General features: G+C 38.6%; 1 protein-coding gene across 2 annotated transcripts in view; it reads right to left on the bottom strand.

Moving 5' to 3' along the window:
- AGBL4 (AGBL carboxypeptidase 4) overlaps positions 1 to 27649 on the bottom strand; it is a 1265610-nt gene that overhangs the window by 714070 nt on the left and 523891 nt on the right. For both annotated transcript variants that reach the window (XM_027108602.1, XM_027108603.1), the window contains exon 3: positions 26572 to 26666. In XM_027108602.1, coding sequence (XP_026964403.1) covers positions 26572 to 26666 — 95 coding nt within the window. The remainder of the gene's footprint in view (positions 1 to 26571; positions 26667 to 27649) is intronic.

Here is a 27649-nt window from a genome sequence, read left to right as displayed (position 1 = left end):
AAGAGAGTTAGTGTTTCCTAAAACTAACTGATATGCTAACTGAGGAACAATCCCAAGGAAACCCATGAAAAAACTAACAAATCAGAAAATTCTCTTTTGAATTTTATCAAATCCTCGACTCTCTGTCCTTCCACTAGTCTGGTTACTTCATGGTCTTTCTCTACCTCTAATACATGATCTTCCATTAAACCATTGTGTGGCCCTGGGCTTCATTTATCTTTTACAAATCTCAACCTTCATATCTGTAAAAGGGGAATATTGTTTACTATACTACCAAAGGCCAGTTGTGAGGATCAAATATGCCTTGCACATAGTACATATTCAGAAAATACTGTTAAGGTGACATAAATCTGTATCACTGACACTTTCTTATAAAGTCTAGGCCTTCTTCTTTTTCACTTGTCTTTTAATAAGGTAGTTAGGAACCCATCCAAAGGACTTTAAGCAAGCAGAAGAACATTGGGAGAAACAGAAGAGTAGAGAAGGAGCTTGAGAGCTCACACATCTGGCCTAATTACACCAAGGTCCACATGACTCTGGAATTCAACATAACAAAAATCTCAGTGTCTCTCTGCTATGCAACCAAAGCGACACAGAGCAGGCTCTGCGGCAGGCCCCGTGCAGGACACTGGAGGAACAGAGAGGAATCAGACACAGTCTCTACCCTGGGGGTTCACTGTCCCAAAGGGTGCTCACTTAGAGGAGTAGAAGGAGAAGGTGTGGTTGGGATGAGGTGATAGGAAGTTGAACCACTGAATCCTGTAGTCAAGTTCCTTTGTGATACAGCATACACTGAGCATGTATGTGTGTGTACGGTTGTGTTCCCATGTACAAATGCATACTTGTATCTGTGCCTACACCTGTGTGTATAATCTCTAAGAGAAGATAGAGGAAAAGATCTGAAAATGAAAACGAAACGGTCAGATATGTCAGTTAGCCAAATATGCTAACTACAGAAAAATTAGGAAGGTCCTAAGACTTACTACTCACTGCTTCCATTCACTCACTTATTCAGTCAACCAACCAGAATTTACTGGGCACCAGATACATGCCAGCAACTGGGTGCCAGGAGGCATATGAAGATGAAGACTTAGGCACCAATCCTGCCTTCAATATTGGAATTATTTAAGTTTCTTTCTTGCTCACTAATCTGCAACTGCCTCAAAATCAGAGATATTGTGTATTCTGTATATGGCAATGGAAAATAATTGTGCAGCTGACTGATAAGGAAGAAACAGAAAATGCCTTATTTTATATGTCACAGGATGCTTTGTTTGACACCCGATTCTTAAAAAAAGAATGGGCCACAACTGCAAAGATATATACTATTTAGTTTGTTCCATGATTGCCAGAACACAATACTGAAGAACTAGGCAGAGAAGCCAGAGGAGACTTACAGGCAGATTAATCATGGACTTCCATTAGTCCCAAGGTGGGACTGCTTCAGCTGACCCCACTTACCTTAACGAGGATAGAATGTCCTGGTGGGGTGAAATTAGAGGAGCTGCCAAACTGACTTTGGTATATCAGGCTCACATTGGCATGGCTCGCAAAATTTGCTTAATTGGGAGTCTATTTTCAGTAAGCAAACCCTGGTGTGGGCCATCTATGATATTAAGCAAACTGGATCTCCATGGATTATAGAGTGAGCTCAGACAAATGTTCCATCTCCTTGGGGCTACAAGGGCTAGCGGCCATCAGGAACCACATTGGATTCTCGTACAGTGATGCCAGCCAATCCAGAGCCAATGGTCTCTGAGATATAGTGATGAGAGGCTCTGTGCAAAAAGACCAATCACCTTGAGAACTGAATTCATAGGAAATGGGCGTTTACTGAGTACTTCCTAAGTGCTAGGCACGCTATTGAGTGTTTTAGATTATTTTTTAAACCTCCAAGATGACCCTAACTGCAGTTTAGAGATGAGAAAACTGAGGCTCAGAAAGATTAAGCAACTCGTCTGTCGTAGCTGGAAAGTAGGAGAGGTAGAAATGAATCCCAGGTCCATCTGTTAACAGAGTCCATACTCTTTCCTTTTCAGAACCTTCAGTAATACAAGAGTAGGCAAAAGCAGTCTGTTACTGCCAAACATTTCAATTCATTCACATTTCCAGCCTTTAATACAGAATGAAATCAGATGCAAAAAAACATAAATCCTGACAAATAAGAGTGTTTACTACTTAACTTGAATGAATGTTTATGATAATGAAAGGATTAAGGTGCACAAACATATTAAAATTTAGGGAAACTAGACAAATTCACTTTTATCTGTTGCAAACTCTGTTGAATATTTAATGATCTGATTTATAACTATGCCTGTTGGAGCTGCTATGGAAGGCGGGAGGAGTGTCTTCCCACATTATGTTACATCTCTGGAGGTGGCTTGAACCATCACCCGCATCTTAGTAACAACAAAATCTCAATCTCCTTCCCCGATGTCTCTCCTGAGCTCAAATTTATATGTTCAACTTCTAGCTGTACTCTTCTACTTGGGTGTCCCATAGCCTCTTGTGCAAAAATGGACACATTATTGTTTTCCCTCACCTCAAACCTGCTTCTCTTCCAGTATTACTTATCCTTTTATCTGTCTCTGGGACTAGTACCATCTTCTATTTATCCCCCTAAACAAACACCTAACAGTCTTCCCCAACACTGTTCTCTTTTCCCAATCACTAGGTCCTTTCTTAAATTCAAATTTCTATCTTTCAAATGTGTATAGTGCCTTTATAGTATTTACCAAATATTGTATTCATACATTTATTTTTGTAATTTTCTAAAAATTCATTTTTATGATTATTCAAATAATATATGTCCCCTATTATACTGTAAATTTTATAATAGCAGGAGCAATATCTCTTTTCTCACCATTTTATTGCCTGTACCAATAATGGTGCCTGACACATCGTAGGCATTCAATAAATACATGTGGAAAGGATGGATAAATCTATTCTTTGCCACACCCCTGGTTCACATTCTTATCATTTTTCACCTGGGTAATAGCAACAGTCTCTTAATTGGCTTCTAACTGGCCCATCAAAAAAGTCATCATCAATTCTGCCAAAGTGGACTTTCTCAGGCACATATCTGATCACTGATAATGTCCCTTCTTTTTCCCCCAGGTGAGATCTGATTGAATCAAACAGCCTAAGGGTTGGTGGAGCCTTGCCTTAAGATGGAAAGCACCCTGTACCGTGAAGTAAAAATCCTGATGTCCAGTTGACCTGCTAAGTGTATTTAGTATATTCTGAAATTTTTGAAGTCATAGACCCTCTTAAGAATCAGTTGAAAAATATGGTTTATGTAAACATATGCACAAAAATTTGAATACAATATCCAGTATGTTCCTGGATACAAAACTGAATTCTGATCCCATGATAAGATCCCTGACTTAGTTCTTTGACCTTGAACAGCCACCTAATATTTGGGGCTGCAGTGACCTCTTCTCCTTCAGAAGAGAATGCATTTACTATGCTGGTGGCAGGAGTCTGGAGCTCATGATCTCTTGAAAGCCTCCCTGGCTCCTGCATTTTATGTTGTTGTAGATTAACTGCTCCTGGCTTCTTCCTCACATCTTACTACTCTAACGCTCAAGGAGAACATGAGAGGCCCCAAATTCAAAGTGACCTCTCGCTCCTGTGAGGTCCATTTGCATCTTCTATGTGACTTTTCCTACTTATTACCTTGTATTAGAACAGAGTGACATGTACCAGTTCTGATTCCCTTAACAGCCTGCAAATTTCATAAGCATGAGGAAAATGTCTTATTCATCTTTATATGTGTAAAATGCCCGGCACAGAGGCAGAATTCAGGTGATATTTATTGAAGTCATACAATATATATCTTGTGAACACCTAGTATGTGCCAGGCACTGTTCTAGGTACTTGGGATACATCAATAAACAAAGCAAAGATCCCGACTTTTGTGACACTAATGTTCTAGCAGAAGACAGGCATACACGACAAACATAATTTTTAAAAAACAAACTACATAAATCTATTAGAACATAAGGACTATGAACAACAACAATGGCACGAAGTAGAACAGGATAAAAGGGATCAAGAGCACGGGGGTGGGGGCACTTTGAAATGATGGGACAGATGCCATTGAGGAGAAATCTGAGCAAAGACTTGAAGGAGGTGAGCGAGGGGCTATACGGATATCTGAAGTTGGAGCTTTCCAGGCAAAGGCAACAGCTAGTGCCAAAGCCCTAAGGCAGTAGTGTGTCTGGCGTGGCTGAGGAACAGCAGAGAAGCCAGTGCAGCTGGGTCACTGGGAGCAAGGGAAAAAGCAGTAAGAAATGAAGTGAGTAGAAGTGCGACATGATCTGACTTGTGTTTTGAAAAGCTCACTGCAGTGGCTCTGTAGAGAACAGACTGCAGGAGTGCAAGGGCAAAAGCAGGGGGCCAACAGGAGGTCACCGCAGTAATTCAGAAGAAAGATGGTGGTGCCTCACACCAGTTCAACAACATTCACATGGCATCTATTGTGCTTCTGGTTCTAGGAGGGTATAAAGAATACAGTATTTTCTCCACCTCAAGAAGCTCACAGTCAGCAGTCTGTTCCCAACCTATTTTTCTGGTCTTATTACCTACAACAGGACCAAGTTCTGCTCATCTTTCCCATTGCCAGCACACAGTATTCCAGTCAGCCCAAATTGCTCATTATTTCCCAAATACACCTTGCTTTCTCGTAACTTTGCAGTACTCTTTCTTTTGCCCAGACACCCGTTTACCCAGCTTGCTAAGCTCACACATTTCAACTTCTTCCAGACTCAATTCAAATGCCACCTTTTCAGGGAAGTTTCCCCTAACAGCCTGTGTGGAATCAGTCCCCCTCCTCTTTGTTTCCCTAGCATCCTCTGCATACCACTTATCCAGGTGTATTATAAATAGATTCCTGCCAGATTGTAAATCACTGGTACTATGACTTAATGCCTACAATATCTAGTAAAAGTCCTTGCCTTCATTATCTTTTTACTAAACACAGGGAAGAAGTCAGGTAGGGAGAACAGAAAAGAAAGGGAGAGAGGAAGGCAAGAACTAACACAAACCACTTTTGAAAGTTTGCCAACCTGATCTAGAAAAACCCTTCACATGGTCCTTTTTAAAGAGAAAACTAGGAGCAAGCAGAGTAAGAACAACTCAGGTTCCAGGCACATTTCTCAGCAAACGCTCAGCTCCAGAAACAGTCTTGGAAACTGGGGTGGATGACGCGGTCAGTGGGAGTCAGTCATCTATAAAATTCCTCTAATCAGAACAAACATCTGGATGCCTTGATCAAATTCTAAAAAGGACCTGTCAGGGCTTGGGTCCTGACCTCTGGGCCTGCTTGAGCTGTAATGGGGATACAAATGTGCTGAGCAGGACAGGGTGAGCAACCCACTCTGCTGTGCAGGGCGACTCGGTACTGCTTGGGGCTGGCACTCACAGCACTAGGCCAGAGCGGCTGAGGTGAGGGCTGGGCTGGGGAGGGGCTGAGAGGTTCTGGAAAACTCGCCAGGCCTGGTCATGGTAAAGCGTAAAGTCTAAGCTTAAGAGGAACGGGTAGAGAGAGGGGATGCCAGTTGCTGCCCTGGGTGACTCATTCCACCTTCTCTCACTTAATTCTCATAACTACCCCCAAACTAGTCATGGCTGTCTTTCAGAAACGCTGAAATCGAGGTAGAGGGACATGAAGCAACTTGTCTGGAGCCAGATAGACACCAGGTAGAGGCTGTGTTCACATCTGGATCTCTTTCAGTCACAGCATGAAGCTACCCACGTGGCTGCTCAGCTTAGGAGTCTGGCTCGGGCCTGATGGGAGACCCAAGTTTCAGAGGTGCTTTTGTCCACCTTGCTGTGTGTCTGTGGGAAAAGAATGCCCCCTCTCTGAGCCTCATTTTAATCTTTTGTTCATTAAGAGTTAGGACCAGGTGATCTTTACAGTCTCTAAAATTCTGTGATAGCTGTAAGAATTTTAAAGGTGCTACTTTCTTCTCTCCTTTCCCTATACTCTCTCCCACCATTCCTTACACACACCCACATGCCCTTTCAAAGTGGTGTATAAAGAATCTTTTCATATCATCCAGTTTGGAAAAAGAAGTTTGACAAAGGATAGAGACTTGAGAGACTTTATCACTGTTGATTCACTCAAAACTACATACCTCCCCCAATACTTACTATCTGATCTTTGTTTCTTTCAGGAAAAACTACCCTCCACCTTGCAAAAGAGAGCTGCCTTTATCTTCTACAATTCACTCTTTCTAAACTCTACCTTGGGGTTTCAGTTACACTAAATAACCCTATTCAGCATGTAATTGGAGAAAATATAATAGAAATATTGAAATAAAAATAATATTCTCCCTAATATATTCATTTTAATTGTTCCTTTTCTTCTCACCAGAGTGAGTGGGAGGTAATCCCTTCTATTTCAGTTACACCTTCTTTAAATGACTGGGATTTTATAATGTGCTGTTTTGTGAGCAGAGATTTTTCCTTTTTTTTTTAAACTCGCGTATGTTAAACCACGTCTGGGTTCAAGTTAAATCATTTTATTGTTTCTGATATACTTGATCATAAGCCAAAGAATAATAAGTATTCTGCTTATGATCCAAGTATCCTTATTAAGTTCTTATATCAAATAAAGCTGTCTGGATTTGGTTGAAAGTACAGACCTGACAACAAAAGCAAACTTTCATGGAAAGGCATTAAGTTCTAGAGACAATGTAGGGTTTTTATGAAAAAAGAGGAAATTGAATCAATAATTCTTATAGCTACAGTATTTTGGGGGGTCACATAGCTTTAATTCTCCACTACATTGTAAGATGGATATTATTAGCTCCATTTTATATCTGAGGAAACAGAGGCTTGAGAGGTTACATAAATTGCTTAATAATCCAGCAAAGTAAGTGGTGGAATCTGGGTTTTGGAAGTTGGTTCCAGAGAGATGGATCAAGAAGAAAAGGGGCATTGCTGGGGAAGCAGTTTGTCTTCTTTGAAATCCTCCCTGACAATTAAGCTCAATAACCACTTTAAGAGACTGCTGGCACACTGAGCTCTGACCGTACCCCATTCCAGGGGCACTACTACTTTGCCTAGTAGTTACTAGAAAGAACAGGAGATACTGTCCCTTCCAAAGCTTGGAAACCCTGAGACCAACTATAGATCTGCCTGGTTAGTGGCTGCCATGCTATGGAGTTGGCTGTAGCCTGCTGCCAAGCAAGATCTGCTTCAAACAGGCCACAGAGAATTTTTTTTCTGGGAGGGAATGGAAAATGCAGTACCTAAATGGTATCACCAGCCCTGACTGTGATGCAAAAGAGGCAAATGTGTGCAGATACACACACACACACACACACACACACACACACACACACACACACACCCCATACACATTACTCACCCACACCCGCCCCCACAAAACCACACATACCGCATATACCACACACACATAAACCCATACATACCGCATACAACATACACACACGCAACATGGGAGAACAAAATATAGAAATCAAAAATCAAAAAAGATACTTGACTTTATACACTGCTGGTGGGAATGTAAAATGGCGTAGCCACTTTGGAAAACAGTCTGTAGTTGCTCAAAAGGTTGCATAGAGTTACCATACAATGAAGCAATTCCACTGCTAGTTATATACTCAACAGCCAAAAAGTGGAAATAACCCAAACGTTCATCAGCTAATTAATAACTACAATATGGCATATCCATATAATGGAATATTATTAGGCTATAAAAAATTAAATACTGACGCATACTACAATATAGATGAATCTTGAAAACATTATAATAAATGAAAGAAGCCAGTCACAAATACCACATATTATGATTACATTTATATGAAATGTTCAGAATAGGTAATCCTATAGAAATGGAACGTAAATAGATTAGTGGTTTCCTAAGGCTGGGGATTGGGGAAACCAGAGTGGCTACTAATGGGTACGGGTTTTTATTTTTACTTTATTTAACAATTATGAAAATGTTCTAAAATTGATCATAGTAATGGTTGTATAACTCTAAATATACTAAAAACCACTGAATTTTTAAATAAGTGAAATTTAAATAAGTGAACCATATGATATGTGAATTATAACTTAATAAAGCTGTTATTAAAATAAGAGAGACACATATGATCAAACCCAGACCTAGCTGGCGCAAGAATATAAATCCTAAATTTAAAGACCTGCCCAACAGTGATAACCTGAACAATCCTGGACTCATGAAGAATATGATCTGACTACAGGAAGTCAGAGGGCACAATTATAATAATTTTTGTTTTGTTAATTACAAATAAATTTCAAGTCAATGATAATCATTTTTAAACATTTGCAACAGGAAAGCAACTCCAAAAAAGAAAGAAAATACCCAAAATACCCAGATAAACCATTAGAAATATTTTTGTTTATGTCATTTATATGTATACATATTAGCTTTGTTTTAAACATTCTTTTACAACATGATTTTTAATGACTTCATACTACGATATATCAACTATGCCTAACCAATCTCTGCTAATGAGTATTTAGATAATTTATAATTTTCTCCAATTACAATACTGCCATGAACATCCTAAGAACAAATCTTCGGGCATATCGCTATTTCTTTTGTTATCATGAATTTGAATCCTCAGATTCAGTTGAGCAGCAGTTAAGTGTCAGCTCATATTTTGACTTCATTAATCACAGGGAAAACAAATGGTCCTTATAAATCTCTGGTCTCTGTTCCTGGTCCAATCACTTAATTACCCTAAAAGGTAAACACATGGCCCCAGATAAATCCAATCTGATCTGATGGTTATGTTTATCAGTTAATGTAAACTGAAAGGAAACTCAAGGTGTTGATTCACAACCAAAAAGATTAGTAGAGGCCCAAAGAAATAAGCGAGGCCATGAATATCATTAACAGCAACTAAGGCTCAGAGGGCCAAGGGAATTACCCAGATCCCACAAATAATACCTGGCAGAACTAGGACTTAAGTTGAGGCTGTATGATTCCTAAGCTAATGCTTTTCCCACTAGACCTCATTGCTTCACATGCTGGATGCTGTTCTCAAGGAATTTGTAATTTTTGGTGGAAGGTAAGATATGTGTACAAATAACTGTAATTCAGGTAGAGGAAGGTAAGTGCCACAAAAGTGATGCAAACACAAATCTTTTCTTGGTAGAATCAGGAAAGTCTTTTCTTGTGTGATATGAGCTGTTAAGAAGAAATGCATGTAATCATTTAATAAGTATTTAAGTACCTATATGTGGGAGTGGAGCCAACTCCACCAGCTATTGAGGGCAATCCTTGCTTTCCACTTCTTCCTGCACACACAGCTAGAAATCAACTCACAACTTTCTTTATAGTTAGTTATGGCCGTTAAACTACATTTTAGCCTATGGAATTTGACTGAAAGTACTATGAGCCACTTTCGGGACTGCTAATGAAAAGCTCCCACGTGGGATCTTCCTACCTCTTTTCCTATCTAGCTGGCTGGAATGGAGATGATGCTCAGGTAACCCTGGAAGCTAATGCATTGAAGATAACAGTCACCCTGGGTCCCTGAATGGCTATATAGTCAAGAGATACCCTGTCCATTTATTCATGATGAAAAAAATTTATATTATAAATTATAAAAAAATTATATTTGCTTGATCTATTAGACATTTCAGTCTAATACAATAGTTAGCATACCCTAATATATATAGACCCTGTGACATGACAAATAAGTTTGTTATGCCCTTAAGAAGTTTATAGGGGAAGGAAGTTACATCCATAGGAATATAGGATACAGTATATGACAGGAGGAAGCTGTGTGAATACATGAGTGCTTGATCTCATCTTAGTGATTCCAGTGATGATGCTTCCCCCAAAGAAACGGCATCTAAGTTGCAGCCTGATGCATATACAGAAGTTAACCAGGAAGAGGAGGAGAAGGAAGAGGACTCCAGGCATACAAAGAGGATTTGCAAGTCTGAGGTATAAAAGAGAAGATGTGGCACATATATACAATGGAATATTACTCAGCCATAAAAAGAAATGAAATTGAGCTATTTGTAATGAGGTGGATAGACCTAGAGTCTGTCATACAGAGTGAAGTAAGTCAGAAAGAGAAAGACAAATACCGTATGCTAACACATATATATGGAATTTAAGAAAAAAAAATGTCATGAAGAACCTAGGGGTAAGACAGGAATAAAGACACAGACCTACTGGAGAATGGACTTGAGGATATGGGGAGGGGGAAGCAGGAGCTATGACAAAGTGAGAGAGAGGCATGGACATATATACACTACCAAACGTAAGGTAGATAGCTAGTGGGAAGCAGCCACCTAGCACAGGGAGATCAGCTCGGTGCTTTGTGACCACCTGGAGGGGTGGGATAGGGAGGGTGGGAGGGAGGGAGACGCAAGAGGGAAGAGATATGGGAACATATGTATATGTATAACTGATTCCACTTTGTTATAAAGCAGAAACTAACACACCATTGTAAAGCAATCATACCCCAATAAAGATGTTAAAAAAAAAAAGAACACTTGGGTAGGATTTCTATAGGTAGAGAAAGGCGTGATGGATCTAGAAACAGAAAGCTGAGTTTTCAGTTCTGATAAAGAGTATAGGGTCCATCTTATATTTAATATTATTTGAAGCATCATATCTTACAGAGTGTTTTTACATCCTAAGGTTAATGTTTATAATTACAATAACCATTGGGCAGCAAGTAGTATTTTATCTATTTTGTTGATAAGAGAAATAAAGCTCAATGATATGAAGTAATATAGTACAATAATAATTGCCACTATTTCTGGACACGTTACTGTACATCAGGTGCTTCCAGTAAGGTGATTCACGTGTTCTATTAAATCTTCAAAACCATCCTGAAAAGTAGGGTATTATTATATACCTTTTCATAGGAAAACAAGGACTCAAGTCAGTGTCAGCTGGAAACTGAAACTGAAATTAAACTGTGCTGCCTACATTCCGTTTGCCCCTCTGTAACACTCTTCATCCTTATTTACCCTTTTCTCTGCCTGACATGGCTGACCTCTATGGATTACATCAACTGCATTCTGTGATTCTGGCTTCTGTTTAGGTCCTCCAATGGGGACATCTAGCAAGAAATCAGAGTCAGGAAGGAGGCAGAGGTATTTATTTCTCTGGATCCCTTCCCATAATGTCATCTAAGGTTGGCTATTTTTCCTGATAGAAGGTCACTACTGCCTTCAAAGCAGCCCATTCTATACAACTCTTTCTTTCTAGGTTACAATAACCTCTCCCTCCTGTAACAATTCTGATGTTTCTAGCCCCAGGTTCTTGCACTATCCTTTGTGGTTCCACACCACCTATCCTTAATACAACAGGCCTTTATAAATAAACCTCCCTCAAATTATCGTAACTTGGGTGTGCTGTCTGTTTCCTTTTGGAGACCTAAATGAGACACAGTCCTGTGAATATACAAGAATCTACATTTCCATTCATTTCTTCAGCCTCTCACAACACTCAAGAGGTGCTGGTGTCACCTTAATGGCCTGATTCAATTTTGATGATATAAATATGTGATGATTTCAAACTAAAACTACCAATGGTTTTAAAAGCAGCTCACAAAATTGCTGAAAACTTAATAATCAGCTTCTGCAAGCTGATAGGAGCAGCTCTAGCACACCACTGCCACAGGTGACTTGGTAGGGTTACATGTCCACCTGTCTCATCTCTTAATAAGAATCTGACTCTTGGTCATGGCCTGTATTTCCAAACGCCTCTTACTCTCTCACTCCCATTGTCTTTACTGATATAAATAATACCCTGGGTCAGAAGGATAGGGTACATTATATCCATTTTACTAAGATGATGAAACTTAGTCCCGGGAAAGTGATATGACTCAACCCAAGTGTAAGTCAATTTTTAACATCATTTAACAAACTATTATTTTATTTTTAATAAATATTACTTTGATTTTTCAAGAATACAAAATTGTAGAATATCTAAAAATATAAAAAACTCTAAAGAAATAAAATTCTACCATAATCCTACCATCTATAGACACCAGTTAACAGTATTATATATGTGTGTATTTAATGTACTGTATATATACATACATAGGTTTCATACTATTATAACAATTACATATAGTATTATACCCTACTTTTTTACTTTATATAAGATCAGCATTTTCCCATGTTATTACTAATGCTTGGAAACTATTTTTTAATGCCTACATAATACTGCATCAAGTTGACACATTATAATTTACTTAATAATGTTCCTGGTTTTGGACATTTAGGTTAGTTTGAGTTTCTGTCATTATCAACTACCGTATAATGAATACCGTTTTATACAAAGATTTTTCCATAATATGGATCTTTTTTGATTGTTTAAATCTCAGAACAGTATTGCCAGGACTAGGACTCAGATTTTTAGATTCCTATTCTTGATTTCTTTCTACTACATATTTCAATTCTTAAAATATTAAACTACATGGACATTTTAACATAATGCCATTGTAAGTTTTCACGGAAATGTTCAGGTTTTCTTAGTGATCCCTAACCTACGGTGGAAGGGAGCACTTTGAAACCTAACCTAAATGCAAACATACTTGGTACTATTATTTAATAGGAAAATGTTCAAGGGTAACTGGTAATAACATTAATATTAGTGATGAAACTGATTAGAGTATTAGTGGACTATGCCAATATTATTTTGTGGTCTTTGGTTTTATCTTCCTAATATTAACACAGGGTCTTTCTTCTGTTCTGTCTTTTGAGTTACCTCCCTGAGTCTTCATTTCTACCTCTCCCTCAGGAGTTGGATGACCAGTTTGTCTTGGTTTTCCCAGGAAATTCTCAATTTAAAACTAAAGTTTAAATTCCTACATCCCAGGAAACCCCATACTTCTAGGCAAACCAGTTTGGTTGGTCACTCTACCAGTCAGGAGTAGGTAATGGAAACAGCATGGCTAAGGGTCACACAGATCTGGGGCTGAGGCTTTGCTCTCTGCCCCTGAGTAGTAATGACACCCTTTTCTGAGCCTGGGTTTCCTCAACCCGGAGGTGATAACCTCTGACTTTCCTGCCTCCTGGAGCTATCATGACAATACTATGATGCAAAATCATTTTGTAACAATAAATTGTTGGGCAGATTGTTTCATATTGTGCCCAAAGAGTTAGAGGTACTGGGTTTAAATCTAATTCTTACAGAGTAGTTGGAGTCTTTAGACAAATACTTCTCTGGCCCTTAGTTTCTTCATGTGCAAAATGTGGGCTTTTGGCTAGGTAATCACTAAGACTCCTTCCTTCTGGGATGTTGGGCAGGATATTAAGCACACCATCTGTATTATTTGAAGTAAATAAATGGTAAATATTATTGGTTTTGCTCAAAGGCACGATCTGAGATTTGAGTTCAGTTTCAACTGTTTGACGGCAGAGCCAGTGCTTTTTTTCATACACCAAGCTATTACATGTCAGCCCCTTTTCTTGGAGAAAAAGCAAAGAGAGGCAGTGGGGCAGGTTGAGGAAAATTATGGGTCTGCTAGTCAGTCCCACGTGGATGCCAGGCTCTGTACTGCACTTACTTGCTGTATGACCTTGAGCAAGTCCTCATGACAGACACAACAGAGCCAGGTTCAACTTCAGATCTCTCCACTTCAAACCATAACTAAGCTCTTAACCACAACTATATTAGAATAGGGAAAATGACTAAGATTTAAATTATTGACTTGGTATTCACGTCCCAGCTCTGCCACTTACTAGCTTTCCTAAACTATTAGAGCAAGTTACTTAATCATCTAAGCCTCAGTATCCTCATTCGTAAGATTGGGAAAGTGATAGATACCCTTTCCAAAGTTCTGAGAGGATCACAGAACCAAGCACAATGTCTGAAAGCTGTCTATGACAGAATGATGTGCATTAATCTTGAATTCCATACAAAGAGCCTAAAATCCTAGTAATTTAGGCCATAGTTTGAGTTTAAGGGGATCTTGGAAGTCACCACCTTCTGGTTCATCAATCAGCAAATTCTCTTCGGCTCTCTTGTTTCCTCATTTGTCTCATGGTCCCATGACTGGGATTGTAGCATGGATTCTTTCCTTCCCTCTTCCCTTCTGTGCTTCTTTCCATTTGAGTTTTGAGGTCAAAACAATACCAGTAACTATAATACTATATACCAGTAACTATAATAATTTAATTGGGAACACTGATACTGATAGGTCCACTCTCCCTCCCGGAGCACGAATCCCCTCCACTTCTCCCTGACAGGGAACCATCCTCCTTCAGCTGAAGCAGCTCTAGAACTCACCACATGCTGACAGCCCTCCACTGTTGGATAGTTCCAGTTGGTAGGATGCACTATATAAAACTAAATGGTTAGATGATGGTAGAAGTTGTCACCAAGCTCCAAGTTTCCAAGCTTCATTTGAAGGTAATGTGGCAGCAGTGAGGAAAGTGATAGGCCTATAATTCAGTCCCATATGGGCTCCAGGCTCTGTTGGCATTTACTTGCTGTATGATTTGGAGCAAGTCATCTGTCTTCTTCTGGTTTCTATTTCCCATCTGAAAGACTGTAGATAATAATCTCTCTTTTATAAAGAGGGGAGAGGGATATCAGCGTATATCTTTTTTAAAACAAAATTCAACTGAATCACTGATAAGGGAAGAGGACAAAAGCACATCTTCTCTGGTGGAAATAAGAAAGAATGTCCTGCATCCTGGCTGGGTTCTACCCTTGCCTGGTTAAGAACTCTCCAGTAAACACAATGTGAAGATCATCCAGAGTGGACAACCTTGCTGGGTCCTGTGTGAGGAAATGGTGGCACAGAGAGGTTGTATGACTTACTCATGATTCATTCCATGAGCTTGTGGTAGACCCAGAGATGGAATATATTTTAAAGTCTATTTTGTCTGATATGAGTATTACTACTCCAGCTTTCTTTTGATTTCCATTTGCATGGAATACCTATTTCCATCCCCTTACTTTCAGTCTGTATGTGTCCCTAGATATGAAGTGGGCATATTGTAGACAGCACATACATGGCTGTTGTTTTTATATGCATTTAGCCAGTCTATGTCTTTTGGTTGGAGCATTTAATCCACTTACATTTAACGTAATTACCAATATGTATATTCTTATTGCCATTTTGTTAATTATTTTGGGTTTGTTTTTGTAGGTCTTTTTTCTTCCCTTCCTCTTTTGTTCTCTTCTCTTGTGATTTGATGACTACCTCTTTTTTTTTTAATATTTATTTATTTGGCTGTGCTGGGTCTTAGTTGTGGCATGAAGGATCTTCCTTGTGGCACAAGGGATCTTTAGTTGCGGCATGCATACTCTTAGTTGTGGCATGTGGGATCTAGTTCCCTGACCAGGGATTGAACCCAGGCCCCCTGCATTGGGAGCATGGAGTCTTAGCCACTGGACCACCAGGGAAGTCCCTTGATGACTATCTTTACATTGTGTTTGGATTCCTTTGTCTTTGTGTGTATATCTCTTGTAGATTTTTGGTTTGTGGTTACTACAAGGCTTTGCTATAGCAGTTTCTATATATACAAGATTGTTTTAAGTTGCTGGTCTCTTAATTTCAAATGCATTTCCAATATCTGGCATTTGTACTCTCCTCTTCTCATGACTGCTGATTTTGATATGTTTGTGTGTGGATGATTTCCTACCTTTACTGTATGTTTGCCTTTACTGCTGAGCTTTCCCATTCAAATTTTCGTATTTCTAGTCATGGCCTTTTCTTTTCCACCTAGAGAAGTTCCTTTAGCAATGTTGTAAAGCTGGTTTGGTAGTGCTGAATTTTCTTAGCTTTTGCTTGTCTGTAAAGCTTTTGATTTCTCTGTCAGACCTCAATGAGAGCCTTGCTGGGTAGAATATTCTTGGTTGTAGGTTTTCCCTTTTCATCACTTTAAATATTTTGTGTCACTCCCTTCTGGCCTGCAGAGTTTCTGCTGAAAAGTCAGCTGATAACCTTATGGGGGATTTCCTTGTATGTTATTTGTTGCTTTTCCCTTGCTACTTTTACTATTTCTCTTTGTCTTTAACTTTGGTCAATTTGATTAATATGTGTCTCAGCATGTTCCTCCTTGGGTTTATCCCGTATGGGACTCTTTGCACTTCCTGAACTTGGATGACTGTTTCCTTTCCCACGTTAGGGAAGTTTTCAGCTATTATCTCTTCAAATATTTTCTCAGGCCATTTCTCTCTCTCTTCTCCTCTGGGACCCCTCTAATGTGAACGTTGGTGCATTTAATGTTGTCCCAGAGGTCTCTTAAATTGTCCTCATTTCTTTTCATACTTTTTTCTTTATTCTGTTCTGTGGCAGTGATTTCCACTGTTTTGTTTTCCAGCTTATTTATCTATTCTTCTGCCTCATTTATCCTGTTATTGATTCCTTCTACTGTATTTTTCATTTCAGTTATTATATTGTCCAACTCTGTTTGTTTGTTCTTTAAATCCTCTAGCTCTTTGTTAAATATTTCTTGTTCTTCTTGGTCTGTGCCTCCATTCTTTTTCTGAGATCTTGAATCATCTTTACTATCGTTACTCTGAATTCTTTTTCAGGTAGATTGCCTACCTCCATTTTACTTTGTTCTTCTGGGGTTTTATCTTGTTCCTTCATCTGGAACATGTTCCTCTGCTGTCTCATTTTGTCTAATTTTCTGTGTTTGCAGTACCACAGGCTACAAGATTGTAGTCCTTCTTACTTCTGGTGTCTCCCCCTGGTGGGTGAGGCTGGTCCAAGAGACTTGTATAGCCTTCCTGGTGGGAGAGACTGATGCCTGCTCACTGGTGGGTGGAGTTGGTGTTGTCCCTCTGGTGGACAGGGCTGTGTCAAGGGGTGTGTTTAGAGGTGGCTATGGTCTCAGGAAGACTTTAAGCAGCCTGTCTGCTGATGGGTGTGGCTGTGTTCCTGCCTTGTTGGTTATTTGGCCTGTGGCATCCTAGCACTGGATGCTAAGGTCTGTTGGGTGGGGCCAAGTCTTGGCATCAAAATGGCGGCCTCCAGGACAGCTCACACCAGTGAATACTCCCCAGTACCTTTGGCACCAGTGTCATCCCCACAGTGAGCCACAGCCACCCCCCGCCTCCCCAGGAGACTCTCCAAGACCAGCAAGCAGGTCTGGCCCAGGCTCCCATGAAGTCATTGTTTTCTCCCCTGGGTCCAGGTGTGCATGAGACCTTGTGTGCATCCTCCAAGAGTGGTATTTCTGCTTCCCCCAGTCCTATGGTGCTCCTGCAATCAAGCTGTGCTGGCCTTCAAAGCCAAATGCTTTGGGGGCTCCTCCTCCTGATGCCAGACTCAAGACTCGGGACAGGCATGTGACTCAAAACTCTCACCCTGGGATTTCCAGTGGTGGTCAAGTGGTTAAAACTACATGCTTCCAATGCAGGGGACGCAGGTTCAATCCCTGGTTGGGGAACTAAGATCCCACATGCCATGCAGCGTGGCCAAAAAAAATATTTTAAATAAAAAAATAAAATAGAAAACAGAAAAACAACTCTCACTCCTGTAGGAGAACATTTGTGACATAATTATTTTCCAGTTTGTGGGTCACCCAACTGGTGGGTGTGGGATTTGATTGTATTGCACATGTGCCCCTCCTACCATCTTGCTGTGACTTCTTCTTTGTCTTTGGAAGTAGAATATCTTTTATGGTGGGTTCCAGTCCTTTTCTGTCAATGGATGTTCAGCAGTTAGTTGTGATTTTGGTATATTTGTGAGAGGAGGTGAACTCAGGTCCTTCTATTCTGCCATCTTGTCCTCACCCCCTCCCCAGAGGTGGAATATAGACTCAAGTCCATGTTACTCTCACCCCACTACCCTACTTCTACTTCCACAGTTCCTTGGGTTACATGATCTATTCTAGACTAAATTTTTTAGAGTTTTTCCTTTTGTTACATCTCTGGCTTCAAAAGGCCCCTCCCCATGTTTTCTCCCACCCCTCGTTCAACCCCTTGGAAACTTAGATCCTTCTGTACTTTTTTACATTCTTCAAACTATTCTTATGCTTTGGGAGCTTTTTTTGTGGGGGGGGAATAGAGTTAAGTAGTATGGATTTACCTTTTTGTTTTGTGGTAATTATAGATTCTAATGGATTTGTGAAACTAGTGCAGAGAGATCTTGTATACCCTTCACTTCGTTTCCCTCAAATGCTGCATCTTTCGTAATTATAGTACAGCATCGAATCAGGAAATTTACATTGCTACAATGTGTGTGTATAGTTCTATACCATTTTATCACATGTAATCATCAACACAATCAAGATACAGAATTATGTTACCACAACAAAGATCTCCCAGATGCTACCCCTTTATGTTACACCCACCCCACCTCCTTCATCATCCTATTATAATATGAACACATAACATCACAATCTACTGGTGTTGACACTTACCAATTTGAGTGAAAAGTATAGAAACACTTCCTCCTTTTAAGTCCTTTTACCTCTCCACATATAATATAATTGTGTTCAGTATTTCCTCCACATACATTGAAAACATTGGAAAATGTTATAATTTTTGCTTTGACATCAAACATAATTTAGGGAACACAGAGAAAAAGGAAATTTTGTTGTATCTATCCATATTTTCACTCTTTCTGTTTCTTCCTTTTGGATAGTCCAAGAATCCTTCTTTATTATTTCTTTTCTGTTTCAAGAACTTCTTTTACCCATTCTTTTAGAGTAGGTTTACTGGTGACAAACATTCTTAGTTTTTCTTTCATCTAGAATGTCTTGATTTCCCCTTCATGCTTGAAAGACATTTTTGCTAGATATAGAATTCAAGGTTGACAATTCTTTTCTCTCAGCATTTGACAAACATTATGTCACTTCCCTCTGGCATATTTCCTCTTATTATTCAACACTTTCAAGATTCTTTCTTTGTGCTTAGTTTTCAGAAGTTTGATTATGATGTTTCTTGGCATAAATTTCCCTCAGTTTTTCCTGTTTAGGGTTCACTCAGTCTCTTGAATCTGTAGGTTTATGTATTTTTTTCAAATCTGAGAAGATTTCCTCCACTTAAAACACTTTTTCAGTCTCACTCTCTTCTTTTGATTCTAATGACATGAATATTAGGTCTCTGAGGCTCTGTTCATTTTTCTTGGTCTATTTTTTTCTGTATCGTTCAGAATGGGTAACTTCTATTGTTCCATCCTCACATTCATTTATTCTGCCTCTGTTCCCCTGCACTCTGCTATTGATCTCATCCACAAGTGGGTGGTGGAAATCCATATTCCTCATGTGGTCTGATGTCATAGGTGAAAGGGATTCATTACTGACCAGCTGGAATAACAGTCCAAGTTCTGTACTTTTCTCTGATATGAACTGGTTGGGGGTTTGGAGCAAAAACGGAAGCCTAGGCTCCCCACTCAACCTTTGTTGTTAGGGGAGAAGATGGGCCTACAGGTTTTTTCCACAGTGTTTGGCTAGAGTAGGCAATTATTGTCTCAAAGTTTTCTGTCTTACTAGGCTGCCCTTTCCTGTCCTTTGCTTAGCCAGAACAGGCTTTTGGGAAGGCTTGGCTTTTCTCTGTGCCTGTGGGCATTTCCAGGTTGCTGCTTTCTTGAGCAACCATTCTGGCATTTATGAGGCAACAATAAAACCCAAGGTTCTCACCACTATATCATTTGTCAGGTCCTGAGAAACCTCGCCATTCTTGCCTCATCTCTTCACCTTTCAGAGTCATCTCTGTTTTTCCCATAAGTAATGTGTATGGTTTTTAGCTGTACTTAGTGAAAGAAATAGGGAGATATGCATCTATTCCATCTTGTCCCAGAACCAGATGTCTGTAATGTCTTGCCTTTTCTTTTTAATGGATATGTATTTATTTTTGGAAACTTGATTTTATGGCATTGCATTAATGCTAATAGACTTAAAATATAAAACTTAAATGAGAACAAAACAACTACAAGGACCATATTACATCTCCTAAATTAATCATTTTTTTTTCAATGTCAATTCTTAATGCTGTCCAGATTGCAGTAAACCTGATAGAGTGAAAGACCAATATGATAATAACATATTCATATTGAATATGAATATTGAATATGTGAAAGACCAATATGAATATAACATATTCTGAGAGCACGCATATCAGGAGCTTATAATCATTAACTCTGCAATCTCTCTCTTAGGAACTGATTCTAAAAAATAATTTAATAAATGTAAATCTATATAATAGTAGCTACTTTAGAAAAACAATATATAGGCAGTCTAAATGACCAGCAATAGGAATATGACACAGTAATTTGTGATATTGAAAATGGTAAAACATTCTCCAACTATGGTATAATGAACATTAGGATCAAACATGAGAAACTGCTTTGATATAATGTTAAATGAAAAGGACAGAATACAAATGGGTATATATATTTGATTGTTTCCATGGAAATAAACTAAAAAGGAAAATGTAATATTAAAAGTAATTGTTAGGTTTAGTTTAGGGATAATGGATTAATTCGTTTAACAAACATTTATTGAGTACCTACTATATGTCAGGCACAGTTCTAGATGCTAGGGATACAGAAGTGAATTTTTTAAAGCTTTTTAAATATTTATTTATTTATTTGGCTGTGCAGGGTCTTAGTTGTGGCATGTCAGATCTTTAGTTGCCGAGTGTGGGATCTTTAGTTGCGGCATACAGGCTCTTAGATGCAGTATATGGGATCTAGTTCCTTTACTAGGGATCGAATCCAGGCCCCCTGCATTGGGAGCATGGAATCTTAACTACTGGACCACCAGGGAAGGCCCAGAAGTGAATTTTTTAAATGACAAAAATTGCTATTCTCATGGTGTTTACTTTCTAATAGAGGGAGAGGTCACTAATAAAATAATGCATTATAATTTGTTAGGTGGAAATAAGTGCTACATAGAAAAATAAAGCAGGGAAAGAGGATAGGTATATGGGGGTGGGCAAGGGGATGTAATTTAATTTTAAGTATATGACTTATTTGTTTTACAAATTATTAATACATGAATTTATAATTTTTCAAAAATATTATTTTGTAACAATAGAGTAAAGCACCATTATTTCAGGAAAAAAATTAATTTCAAAATTTTAGACATTTTTTGACAAGAATAAGGCTAAAGATTATCATTATGTTAAGAATAGAGAATATAGATCTATTGCTTATTTGTACATAACTCTATCACTGCATTTAATTCAAAAGAATATTTTAACCATTTGTTTACTTGCTGTCTATCTCATGGGCTTGTATCTCTTTCCTCCATTTTTGTAGCCAAACTTTTGAAAGAACTGTCCATAATTATGGTCTCCATTTCTTCACACTTTCTCTATCCCCCAACTCACACAGTCTGGCTTGAACTCTCACCACATCACTAAAAGTACACTCACCAAAGCCTCTAACAACCTCCATGTCACTATAGACATTGAGCATTTAAAACCTTAATTATCTTTGACCCCTCAGTAGCAGTTGGCAGTGTTAGCCACTCCTTTTTGTCTCCTCGGTTTCATGACACCACAGTTTCTTGTTTTTTTTCCTACTCTCTGGCCGGTCCCTCTCAACTTCTTTTGTGCTTCTCATCCTCTTCCTGACCTTTAAATGGGGATTTCTCAGAGCCCTGTCCTAATCATCTCTTTTCACTACATATGACCTCCCTGGGGGATCACATCTGTTCCCACTGTTCTGGTTATCATCTACAGGCTTATGACTTCTAAATATGCACCTCCATATTCATGTCTTGAGTTGCTTATCAATATACCCTATTGCCTACTTGACATCTCTGCTTAGATATCTCCCAGGCACTTCTAGCTAAATGATTCCAAAGCTAAGCTCATCATATCCCCTATCCAACCAAATCTGCCAAAATTGTCTCTCGTCCCATGGCCCCTATCTTCAGTAAATGGCACCACCATCCCTTCCATTACCTATTCCAGAAAACTTGGGAGTCATGCAGGACACCCCCCCACCCCCACTTTATTTTACCCACCACAGCCTGTCAATCACAGACAAGTTTATTCAACCTCTGTTAACCCTCAAATCCATCCACTTGTTTTCATCACTACCGTTACCCTTCTAATCCATCATTGGCTTAAGGTATTGCAAAAAATCTCTAAACAACTGTCTTCCTCTCCAAGATATTCTCTATTCAGAAACAAGACTAATCTTTATAAAATGCCAATCATGTCCTGGCTCTTGGTTAATCCCTTCAATTTCTTTACATTGCCCTCAGAATCAAGTCCAACTCTTTATCTCGGTTTACAAGGCTCACATCATTTTCACTCACACCTACCTCTCCAGACTTTCTCCTTAGAATTTCATACTCCAATCACATTGTCCTTTCTTTGTTCATCAAAGGTGTAATGATCTGTTTCAACTCTTGGCCGTCAAACACATTCTATCACTTCACACATACCTCCACCCACTATGATGTAACTTTTATTGATCTTGTAGCTCTCAGCACAAATAACATTCCTAAGGAAGGTCTCTTATCCTTGAAGCAGTCTAAGTCTTAAATGCTATATAGCATGCTGAATAGTTTCCATGCATGCTGAATTATCCCATTTTAACAGTTATCACATTTATCAAAAGTTACATATTTAATGTCTAGCCCTGTAGACTATGAGCTCTATGAGAACAGTAATCATATTTCTCTTGTTTTACTCCAATACCTTACATAATTCCTGGTCCATTGTAACTGCTTAGCATTTATTGACAAGCTTAAGGAAGGAAGAAAAGAATAAAGGAAGGAAGGGAGGGAAGGAAGGAGAAAGGGAAGGAAAGAAGGAATAACACTCATTCAGTCAGTCTTGGGTGAGACAGAGGAAAATAAATTTATTGAATTAATAAGATCCTTGAGACTTTAAAAAGTATTTACACATCCATTTCACATTTATTTATCATAACAACTCTGTAAGAAAGTATTATTATGCACTTTTTACACTGAGGAAACTGAGGCTCGTAAAAGAGGTATCATGGCTCATCAAGTTATATCTTGCATTTGGAATCCCATTTCCTTAATTTTGTTCTTGTCCAATTTCCTCAAGATCTAGCTGAAATACCACCTGCCCCAGAAGCTTCTCCCTTTCTCCCCAAGTCCTAATAGTATTATTTTCTTCATCTCTAATCCACAGCACATTTTATATACCTCCCTAGTGGTCTTTAGTACAATGCTCCTTACATTGTGCCTATTTATGTTTCTGTTTCATTTAAACCCCTAAAAAATAAAATTTTAAAGATATAATTCAGGTCATATTCATATTTATCACCCCAGTACCTAGCACAAAGTTAGATGCTCCATAACAATGTGTTACATGAAAGCTACATCTTAGATATAGTCCAATCTCCTCAATCTACTACAATGGACAAATCAATCAGAGAAGTTATTTCAGATCTACCAAAGGCCACACAGCTGCATGCTACACGCTGCTTCTTTGTGCCCCCTTCTCTACCCTTTCCATGCATGGAATATGGGAGGAACAGTAAAGGTAGAGTCCTGAGGTCTCTAGCTAATGCCACCACTTACTAGCCGTGTAAATATCCTAGGTTTAGTTTCTACATAGGTGAGGATACAAATATCGGCTGTTTTGTAATGCTGGTTTCCAACAGTGTCTAGCACATAGAAATTTCAGCCTTTGACAATATTAAAAAATATTAATCAGTTATGGTTGAAAAAACTTCATGCTACAGAGTCCCAACAACCAACAATCCCTATAAGTCTGATATGTAAACAGAATTAGAATGAACTAAAATAGGCAGAAAACTTCTGAATCTTTCAGTTTCTCCACTTTGCTGCTAGGTATGCTGATTTTATCTCCTCAAGGCAGAACAGACTTGAGTGATCATATATTTATTTGCATAATGGCTTTTTAGTTACTTCTTTTGCTTATTTGCTTTCTACAACTAATTGATTACCAGACCCATGCTAAGTTCTGAAGGCATCTTTGCTTGGAATCAGTTACAGCCCTCTATGACAGGTGAAGACGAATGTTTATTTCACCTTGAAAATGTGAAGAAAGTTTATTTTCCCAATTTGGTATATATTTCATCCAGGAAATTTAGGGCTTTTAATGTTTGTCATGAGGTAAGAATATTTCCAATGCCTATTTGTAATATTAAAATAGGTAAAGCCCCTAGACAAGAAAAGTATCCACTACTTCTCCTTTTATTATGGTGGTTGCCCTGGTATTGGGGAAACTAGAATTAGGAAGACACTAGAGAAGACAAGAGAGCTGTATGGCAATTGTCAGCCTCGAGTCAGGACACTGTTTAGAATCCTAAATTGCGGAACTCCATAGGACCAGTAAAATCTAATAATCTGAGAGCTAAACAGTCACATCACTTCTTATGTTACCCTGGGTACATTTAGGATGATGATTACTGGAAGATAGGTTCTCATACTGGGAATCAACAAAGGAATGGAAGAAAGTCCTAGGCAGAAAGCACCAAAGGTACAGAAAGGATCTTCAGAAAAAAAACAGTAGAAAGAAGGGTAACAATTATGGCCTGCAGAGATCAGTTAATAAAATTCTAAAATGAAAGTTCTCTTTGGGAACAGATCGTTTCTGTCACATTAATCCTGTATATGCCCAATATCTATAGTGCATAGCACATTAAGGTGCTCAGTAAAGTCCTATCAAGTAAATAAATATCCAAATGTCTTGTTTGAGGAAAAGGGAGTGTGAAGGAAGGTAAAAAGCTTTCCATCCAAAGTCAGGGGATGGTAAAGCAAAAGACAGGGGAGATTAGACATATCAACAACTTGATTTACTCTGGTACCTTGTGCCTTATTGGCTTCAACTACACCAGACTTGGTTCTGAAACTTTAAACTCTTTTTAGACAATTAGAGAAGTCCAGTGACTGGATAACAGAGGCTGCTGAGAGCTTGCCAACATTGGATAAGAACGCTAACTTATTTCTAAGGCATTATAATATAAATACAGGGACTCATTAATATTTCAAAAGCTTGTCAAGAGCCCTGACAGAGGGGACCCAAATGGTAGTCCATGAGAAACAAAACAAAACAAAATGAAATAATTAAGGCAAAAGGATTTTCAAAAGCACACGAAAAGAGAAGGCTCCAGAACTGAACACTTGAGGAAACCAAATGGTGATTATTGTTGTTATGTAAGATCCCAACACAGAGCCTGGTGAAAGAAGTACAATGTTATTTTAAGGCCCTTGTGAGCAGATCAACAGTGATATCCTTCGTTGACAAGGTTTGAAGCACCTATCTACACATATGCCTATTAACAGAAATAAGTGCTCTGTTATTATCCACTCAGGCCGAATTCAGAGACTCAAAGCAAAGGCCTACCCCTTGTTCAGATCCCAATGTCAAAAGGAAACTGAGGAACAGCAGTAGAGTTAACTTGATTTAGTAAAGTAAAAAACAGGCCCAGGAAGATATTTTTATCTTTTAATAAAGAGTTTTCATTATCATCATCAAATGCCTATACTTTTACAAACCTGAGTTTCTCAGCCCAGCATTTATAGAAAATTGCCAAGTATCTTTTCTACATAAAAGCACAATTCAATATTTATGAATTGCTAGCTTTCTATAAATATAGGTACTTGGAAATGATCTTCTCACTAGTCATTAATATTTGAACAGGTATCAAAGCTAGAATAATATTAACAATTCCTGGAATTTGTATAGTATTCTACATTATACTATCAATAATAGATGACATTTATTGAGCACTAAGCAAGTGCCAGGCACTTTACATGTAAATTCTCATCATGAATTCAGTTCAATTCAAAAGCATTCACTTAACATCTCCTGTGTGACAGATGAATAACACTTGGTTTCTGTCTTTAAAGACTCTCATTTTGGTGCAATCAATGTTGAATGAATACATGAATGAATGGATGAAGAAATTAATTGGTTTGAATGTCAGTGTGGGATAATAACAATAACACAGGCTCCTCCTCTTACTATCTATGGTCATGAGAAAGTCCTTAACCTATCCTAGCCTCAATTTCGTCATCTGTAATATAGGGATATTTAAAATGTCCCTTGCAAAAATTTTGTGAGACTAGTAACAGCGAATATTAAACATCTGCCAAAGAGTGGGCTCTCTCAGTAAGTGACAGTAGTTATTATTAACATCACTATCATCATCATCATCATTACTATTATTAAGTAATCCTATACAACTGTCTTCATCCACACTATAGCAATGGGACAAATAGAACTTTAACATACAAAAAACCCACACAACATCTATACAAAACACCACAACAAACAAGCAAACCAAGGGATATCTTCTAAACTGTAGTTCCTGATGTCCTCCTAGGTTACTGTACAATATGTATGCCCAGGTTAGAAAAGAAAGGAACGGGATCAACTTAATTATGCTTCCAAATATATCATGATAAAAGGCAAACAGGACAGGGAGTTTATCAAATAACAGACTGTACCTTCCTGCATAATAGAATGCTAGTGACTCCAAACATAAGACCATGTTTTCTATTCCAACATTCTCAAAGAGCAGTAGCTAGAGCCCAGATAATGGCCATCCAGAAACTCATCTAACTCTTCTTAGTGCCAGTGAGACTAAGCCCTAGCCATACAGCAGATAAACTTGAGCCCTGAGTCAAATTCCCCAGTCAGAAGGAGGTCCCATTCTGTGGGTCACTTACCATTTTGGTCTGCTGGTAGATTTCACCATAGGGGCCATCCCATCTCTATAAAGACTTTTAGTTTTGCTGAAGTTAACAATGTTGAAAATGACTCTCTGAAAAAGAAAGAGGGAAAAGTTTATCAGAAGACTATGCTATTCAAGTTGCAACTTCCTGATAATTAGGACTGGAAGTAATAAGCAGGGTTCTAGGAAACCATATGGACTAACTACCAGCATAGTGAGGATAAATGGCGTTCACAGAAATTCAATATGTTTCTGCTAGCTTCTCTGCTAGCTTAACATAGTAGTTAAGAACACAGACTCTAGAACCTGGAAGCCTGAGTTTTAATCCCACTCTACCACTCTCAATGCGTGACTTTGCCAAGCTACTAAATCTTTCTATGCCTCAGTTTCCTTATCTGAAAAATTGGGATAGTAATGGTACCTAGAATTACTGATGAGAATTAAATAATTTAATAAAAGTACAGTGTTTGGAACCATGCTTGGTGCATAGCGAAAGCTATATAAGTTTTAGTTATCATTATTAATTGTGCCCTCTCTCTAGGCTCACCTAGAATTTCCATGGAAATGAATAATATTATCATTATAGTAACAGTAGTGCGTTTGAAGTTCAACAAAACTAAAGATAACAACTTAGTGCAAAATTGAAACTAAAAAATTTGTAACTGCTCAGCACCCCTTTGATTAGAACTAAAGGATATATGTCTGCTTCCCCTTTGTTATCTTCTGCTAGGTGCCAGGAGTACTGAGCTCAACCCTAATCTCAGTATCAGTTTATAGTAGCACAGACACTTGGGTGAGCTCCTTACCTCTCTGGTTCTCACCTTTAAAATGGGGGAGTGGAATGTTTTAGATGACTAAAACCCTTCCAGAAGGGTAGTATATTAAAAAGAGATCAGGTCTTTGTTTTAATAAACAGCTTTGTCACAAGTGGGGAGGAGAGATTGGGAAAGGAAAGAGAACTGGGGTTAAAAGACATTAAATGACCACTGAAACAGTCCAAAGGAGAGAGGATGATGTTCAGGGCAAGGGCAGCCTGAATAGTCAGAGAAAATGAAAAGCTTGCAAGAGGTTAA

The sequence above is a fragment of the Aethalodelphis obliquidens genome, unplaced genomic scaffold (assembly GCF_003676395.1).
Source record: "Aethalodelphis obliquidens isolate GAN/ISIS:26980383/991018 unplaced genomic scaffold, ASM367639v1 scaffold9, whole genome shotgun sequence".
In the NCBI taxonomy this organism is placed as follows: Eukaryota; Metazoa; Chordata; class Mammalia; order Artiodactyla; family Delphinidae; genus Aethalodelphis; species Aethalodelphis obliquidens.
The sequence above is the reverse complement of the archived record's forward strand: the minus strand, read 5'-3'. Positions and strand labels throughout refer to the sequence as shown.